This window comes from Helobdella robusta (assembly GCF_000326865.2).
Source record: "Helobdella robusta unplaced genomic scaffold HELROscaffold_79, whole genome shotgun sequence".
NCBI lineage: Eukaryota > Metazoa > Annelida > Clitellata > Rhynchobdellida > Glossiphoniidae > Helobdella > Helobdella robusta.
The window spans coordinates 565,386-573,233 of NW_008705453.1; the positions used below are offsets into that span (position 1 = coordinate 565,386).

Genomic DNA, 7,848 nt, shown 5'->3' on the forward strand with positions numbered 1-7,848 from the left:
GTACAAAAACATACAAACAATCAAACATACATACCAACATACATATATACAAACATACATACATACATACAAACAAACATACATACATACAAACATACATACATACATACATACATACATACATACATACATACATACATACATACAACAAATAAAACTACTACTCACTCGTACAACAATGTACATACAAACAAACAAGCAAACATGCATACATACATACAAACAAACAAACATACACCCAGACATAAAAAAAAATTAAAATGCGAAAACTAAGGATGCGTGGGCAGGCAACTCATTTATGAAAGCCTACAGATACAAACAAAACCATACATATGTAAATGTATTATACATACACACAAACATCAAATAAACATACAAACAAACATATACACGAACAAACATACAAACAAACATTTACCTGAACAAGATTTGCGACCAGGTGTCCACACAATTTCATTCGCATTACGATGAAATGAAATGCTATTTATCATCTATTCATTCATTCTTCATCCATTCATTCATTCGTTCGTTCGTTCGTTTATTCATTCATTCGTTTTTTCATTCATTCAATCAATCATTCATTCATTCATTCACTATTTTGTTCAATTGTTTGTTTATTATATTTTTACAACCACTTATCTTTCGATTGAGTTTTGCCATCGAGCATTTTACTCTCACTCTTGATAAAATTTTCGTTTTTTTAATTTAAATTCAGAATAAACTAAATAAAAATTCAATTTAAAACCTAAATTTAAGAACCCGAAAAACTTGACTAATCGCGCAGTTCAGATCCAACCTTTATCTCTTTGACAATTGAATGGACGTCAGTAGACTCATGTTCTTAACCAGTGGCGGATCGGAAAAACTTTGATGGTCGGGAAAGCCAAAATTTTGAATTTTTTAGATAGGCAACTGCTGATCGTACGCAGCACAAAATTCCAGTAACCAATCCTCTCACAAACAGACTGCCACTCCAAAATTAAGTCGAATTTTTCGTGAGATAACATTTGATCGCACTTGTGTTAGGGACTATCCATGAGGGATTTCACGTTTTGAAGAGGACTAGAGCGTCTAAAAGTTGAGACCTACTTTGAAAGTTTGAAACCCGTTTGTGACAAGTTAAAAGGGGGAAGCTATAAACGCAAAAAATTCTGACATCCTTTACAGACAGCCTTTTATCAAGTTGAGAAAAAGATTTTTGACAGAAAAGTTCGTCAAAATCTTTTTTAGATAGACCCGACCAAAAACGATCAAAACTAAATCCTGACATCCTTTACATTACAGACAGCCTTTTATAAAGTTGAAAAAAAAATTTTGACAGAAAAGTTTGTCAAAATCTTTTTTAGATAGACCCGACCAAAAACGACCAAAACCAAATCCTGACATCTTTTACAGACAGCCTTTTATAAAATTTAAAAAAAAATTTTTGACAGAAAAGTTCGTCAAAATCTTTTTTAGATAGATCCGACCAAAAACGACCAAAACCGAATCCTGACATCTTTTACAGACAGCCTTTTATAAAGTTGAAAAAAAAATTTTTGACAGAAAAGTTTGTCAAAATCTTTTTTTAGATAGACCCGACCAAAAACGACGCCCAGATCAGAAACTGGTTCTTTCAAGTCATCCACATTCGTCAATTTACGCAAGCCACAAGTCACTAAACCACATATGTACGTGTTTAGTTTGATCGTTGTTTAGTTCTTATTTGTCCGCTGACAACTACTTTTCTTCCAGCCAAAATGCAAGTTGATAATTCGCTCACAAAACCTTCTGAGACTGAGCAATACAACAACACTCAACATCGCCAGACACAGATGACAGTTGATTTCAAAAATTTCACAACATCAGATGTTTATAAGATGGAAAGTAAAGGATAGGGGCTATAGGGGGCTGTACTTTATGGCCTTAAGGGACACAACTCAGGGTCTAATGGCTTTAAGGGACACCATCACCCAGGGTCCATGTAGACCTTTCTGACTCCATACTAACAAAGTTGTCCATTTATTCTGACATCTTGCGAGCGAATGATTTTTATATTCATTTTGAATTTGTTATTTCAGTCTATACCGACATTTCGTGACGAATGAAACGTTTTCGTAAGTGAAAAATATCAATAAATGGCTGAGTTGTAACGTTTATAAGTGGATTTTTAACTTGTTAAAGTTCCAAATTATCTATTCAAAACCAGTCGACTCAAACCCCAGACCATGAATGAAAGAAACGTTGAAGATTCTGTGGTGTAGAGTATAATGATGAAGTTAACAGAAACTCAATGAAAAGTCATTAACCTATGAGTCATTGAAATTACGAAAATATCACGAAAATTCACAAAGAAAATGGTCCTCGACTCTAAAATTTTGAAATCGTTGTGACAAAAGAAAATGAGAGAAAAAGAAAAAGAGAGAGAGAGAGAGAGAGAGAGAGAGAAAATGCAACCTTTCTTCATAAATCTAGATTTGTCGTGGCTTTAAACTAATTTAATGTATGTTTTATTCAGACTATTCAAACATTTTCACCCATGTTCAAGTTTTATCGTCTCTATTTATGATACAATTAAGTCGTTTAAGAGCTATTGATAGTAAAAATCACAAATCTAAAGTATCTATACAGGTATATTTTTAAATTATTATCTAGAAATTTACATATAGATTGTTTGAATTAAATTAGGAAGGGATTTTTAAAATTTGAATACCTTGAAGGTGAAATCTTGATGTTTTTAGCAATTCCTTGCTTTATGAGAGAAGAAGAATGATCCAAATACCTATCATATATCATGATGGAATAAGGAAAGATATCACGGTATGAGAGAGAGAGAGAGAGAGAAGAGTAATGATACCAATATTTATCGTATATCATGATGTAAGAGAGAGAGAGAAAGAGAGCAATGATACATATATCTATTTATCTATATATCACGATGAAAGAGAGAAAAAGAGAGAAAAAAGAGAATTGATACAAATATCTATTTATATATCCCGGTAAAAGAGAGAGAGAGAGTGAGAGAAGCAATGATACAATTATCTATCATATCATAAATAAACTACGATGAGAAAGTGAGAGAGAGAGAGAAAAAAATTGAAGACAACGGTTTTGATATTTGAAAAAATTAAAATTAATAACAACGATGTAATAAAAAGATCGTTGAAGAAGTTTAGAAAGAGAGAGAGAAAGAGAGAGAGAGATTGGAGAGAGAGAGAGAGAGAGAGAAAGAGAGAAAGAGATGGTATGCAATTAATAACGCATGTTATCTTTTCGATTGACGTAATAAGTATTCTTCTAATCTGAATAATTTGAACATCTTGTCATTATTTCGGGAGATTATCACTTCGAATTTAATTTATTTAATTTCTCCTTTTTATTATTACTATTATTATTATTATTATTATTTGAAAATCATAATCTCATCGTTTATCATTTAATGATAAATTGATAAACACTGTTATAAGATTATCGTATGACATTTACTGTGACAGGAACAAGCTATGATGCTAATTAAATATATTTCACCGTTCTGCACTTAACTTCACAGTGAGCAAAATGGTCTTAACCTTTAATATTATTTTATACAATTTTTAAAAATTTTATCATTGCGCATTATTTAATTAACATTAACTTATATATATATTTTTTTTTTATCATTGTATGTTTTTTTATGGTGAAAAAATAAAAGATGATCCCATTGGCATTAATCGACTTAACTTGGTTTGACCAATTTAAGTCATCGTATGCCATTTATTGTGACAGAAATACTAATTGAATGCATCACTTAGAACAAATAGTACTTTTATCATTTCCTAAAAAGTTTGATGGTGGTTGTTGCTGAATGATGGCAGACAAACCATTTCATATGGAAGAAGAGCTGTAAGTAAAACATTTGCTGACAGCTGGTGAATTACTGACAGGTTGATGCAACTGAGTATATGAAGAAGAACGAAGTTGACGAGTTGATGAACGACGCGATACAAGTTGATGAAGATATGATGGTTGAGATGTATTAAGTAACTTGTACGTGAGGACGGCGAGTTTAAATATAATGCGTTGACAACCCATGTAGTTGAATGAGTGGATCTGTGCTGGAAGATAAATTACTGATATTTAAAACAACTTTTGCAACTCTATTCTGAGCTCCTTGAAGTAAAGTTAAAAGGTAGGAAGGAAGACCGTAGAGAAGAGAATTACAGTAATCTAAACGAGATATAGAGCCAGTGTAGGAGCAATATCTTCAGTGAGAAAATTACAAATATGACAAATAGTCAACGTACAATAGTTACAAGATTTGATCAAAGCTAAGACATGAGAATTAAAAGATAGAGAAGAGCCAAAAGTTATGCCTAAAGAATTAAGTTTAGAGGTTGAGAAGAGAGAAGCATCAGACAAGAAAACATGTGAAGGGAGAACATTTTATAAGCTGTTGCGTAGTGCCAAGAAACATTACTTCAGATTTGCGGGGATTTAGTTTGAAAAATGCCAATCCTTTGTATTCATAGCACATGCATTCGAGTTGTCAAGCTGAGATATAGGATCAGAGGTGGGAATATACATGTGTCGTCAGCGTATCGATGAAAGAGTAAGCCAAAAGCTTTAATGATATAAGAAATAGGAGAGATATTAGTAGTGAAGAGAGAGGAGTAGGGTTTCTCTTTCTTTATCTCATTCTCTCTCACGTTCTCTCTCTCTCTCTCTTTTTCTCTTTCTGTGAACGTATCAAGTTCAAAATATATGTTGGGTGGATACCTCTCTGATAGAGTAACATAAATTTGGCTCATAGATCGAGTGTCCCATTGTTGATAAGGGGCTATCAAAGAATTTATTTTATTATGTCGATGTTATTGTTATGATAATCAGAAGTTTTGGCTATTATGGTTATTGTTGTTATTTGTTGTTGTTTTCAAGGCAAAATAATCTCAATGGGTTATGATCACAAACACACTGACACACGCACACACACACAAATATATATATATATATACATTATTATTAATGGGAAAGTTTATATTGCACTTTTATGTGTGTGTGTGTGTGTGTGTGTGTGTGTGTGCGTGTGAGTGAGTGTATGTGTGTTTGTGTAAATTTATTATAAATTTCTGTCTATAAATATGGCAAAGTTTGTGAGTTGGAAGTTAATTCGTTGGAAGAATTGTCAGGCAGGTTTGGATGAATAAATTCATTCGTTCGATCATTCATTTATTCTTTCGTTCGTTCATTCATTCATTCATTCGTTCGTTCTTTCATTTTGTTTTGAAAAATTTATTATTATATTATTTGGTACATATTACAAAAAATTGGTTTCATTTTATTTTTAAATATTTAATTAACAAAAGTTTTTCATTTTTTTTTATTTAGTTTCAAATTTCAATCACCATTACTACCACTACTACTGCTGCTGCAACTACCACTACTGCAGCTAATACTTCTGCTACTACTACAGCTACTACTACTACTACCACAACTACGAAAACTAAAAAAGAACACCAACAACAATGAAATCCAAGTATTCTCTTACAATTTCTCCCGCCAACGTCTCAGTGACCTTGACCTTAATGATGATATTGACATTAAGCACCTTAGCGAAGCAAGTTGGCGCATTCAAATGTCACGTCTGCTCCACTGATGCTGGCACAAATTGCAACGATTTCTCAACAGTTGATGGGACGATGACCGATTGCGAGACTGAAGATTCCTGTTTGGTGGTCTTAGACAGTACCGGTCAGTTAGTTTCAGTTTTTTGGTCAATGCCTTTTTTAGTACTTTTCAAAGGTATCAATGACACAAATACTAATTCCAGGCACTTTGAACATTAGATTGTAGCTATATTTGCCAAAAAATTAATAATTTAAAACTTAATTTTAGACCAAAAGGTGTTAACAAAAAATTGCACTGAAAGAAAGTTAACGAAATCTGAAAATTTCTGCCAAAGCCAAGACCAAAGCAACATAATGCATTGCTATTGCTCCGGAGACTTCTGTAACTCTAAAAACTACGAAGACATGAAAATTCCACTAAACCTGGTTATCATCATCATCGCTATTTTATTAATATAATTATTATAGTTGCTTTTAATATTTTTATTATTATTCCTTTTGTTATTATTTACGTTATTCTTCAAATATTAATAAACATGAAATATAAAGTTTTCACTTGGAAGTTTTAAGAAATGTCAGATTGATTAAATTAAATTCATTCATGAAATAAATTTTTCTCCAGCAGATTTTGCCGGCGAATAAACTGCCAACATCCATTCTTCCACACCCAACCAAAACTTCTTCCACCCACAACAACTACACCCAAACTTCCTCCACCCACAACAACTACACCCAAACCTCCTCCACCCACAACAACTACACCCAAACCTCCTCCACCCACAACAACTACACCCAAACCTCCTCCACCCACAACAACTACGCCCAAACCTCCTCCACCCACAACTGAACCGGCAACCTACCCACCAACAACGTCAACGGCTTGCAAATTGATTGAGCGCTACAACATTTTTGTTCTGGTTTTCGTAATCAAAACATTATTTTATATCTTTGGTTAATTTGTGACCAAAAAACATTTATTTGAAATATTTCCAAATATAAAAAAGCTTGTAAACTTTCAAAATTTGTCTTAGAGTTATTCGTGTCTGGATACATGGCCACAATTATTACAGTAAATACTAAGTTCATAGACTAAATTTGGAAAGCGCTCAAAGAGTCATTGTATGATGTACTCTACAAGATTATAGAATTTTCCATTATTGAAAATTTTCACCAGAAACACCGGTAGTTATATTTATCGATAGATAGATAGGATCTCGATAGATATATATATATATAGATATATAGATAGATATATAGATATATAGATAGATAGATAGATAGATAGATAGATAGATAGATAGATAGATAGATAGATAGATAGATAGATAGATAGATAGATAGATAGATAGATAGATAGGATCTCGATAGATATATAGATAGATAGATAGATAGATAGATAGATAGATAGATAGATAGATAGATAGATAGATAGATAGATAGATAGATAGATAGATAGATAGATAGATAGATAGATAGGTAGGTATGAGGTCAACGGTAAGTCCTCCGTTGTTATCTACTTCCTGTTCGCCATTTTTAACCCTCTCCAAGGATTTTTGATTGGTTTGCTGTTCAACGTGTGCGTGGAGACAGTGCGACACGTCTGAGCCAGTCAACTCTATTTAAAAATCCGGCTCGTTTCGTTTAATGAAGTCCAACTCAATTACATTTCCACATTATTGCTCAATTAAACCAATTAAAGATCATTATCCTTTCTCTGCTTAATTAATTTGTATTGACATATGGGAAAACGCAAATAACCGGGAGCCATGGAAATAGAATCAGGGATGTGAAGCGCATTTCGTTTATTCGTTTGTATATGGAAAACCAAAACCAAAATAAAGATAGTATTATTATTTTTATAGACCAAAAATACAGCCCAGTCTATTATAACAAAAAAATATATAGCGAAAATCGGAGTTGGAAAAATGTTAATTGTTATTTTTATTATTATTATTAACTACAATTAATAAAGCAGTCATAATAAAGAAAATAATAATTAAAAAAAATAATAATAATAAAAATTTCCAAATTAAATGAAATACACAGATCAAGCAAATGAAACTAAAAAATTACGAAACAGAAATCGGTGTCGGAAAAAAGCAAATCATTATTATTATTAATATTTTTTTTATTAATATGAATTATCTCTAATTAATAAAACAACAATCACAAGAACAAAAATAATATTATAAGTCTGAAAATCCTCTTGAATTTTTAGAAATCTAGCCTTTTAAACACACACACACACGCACACACACAGACACAC

At 32.0% G+C, this 7,848-nt stretch overlaps 1 protein-coding gene across 1 annotated transcript; it reads left to right on the forward strand.

Annotated features, from left to right (window-relative positions):
- Positions 1-5,480: 5,480 nt before the first annotated feature.
- Positions 5,481-6,429, forward strand: HELRODRAFT_182066 (hypothetical protein; the record flags this gene model as incomplete). The annotated part of the gene is made up of 3 exons (XM_009031819.1): positions 5,481-5,706; positions 5,851-6,008; positions 6,208-6,429. The coding sequence occupies 3 exons, from the start codon at positions 5,481-5,483 to the stop codon at positions 6,427-6,429; spliced, it is 606 nt and encodes a 201-aa protein (XP_009030067.1).
- Between the last annotated feature and the right edge of the window lie 1,419 nt (positions 6,430-7,848).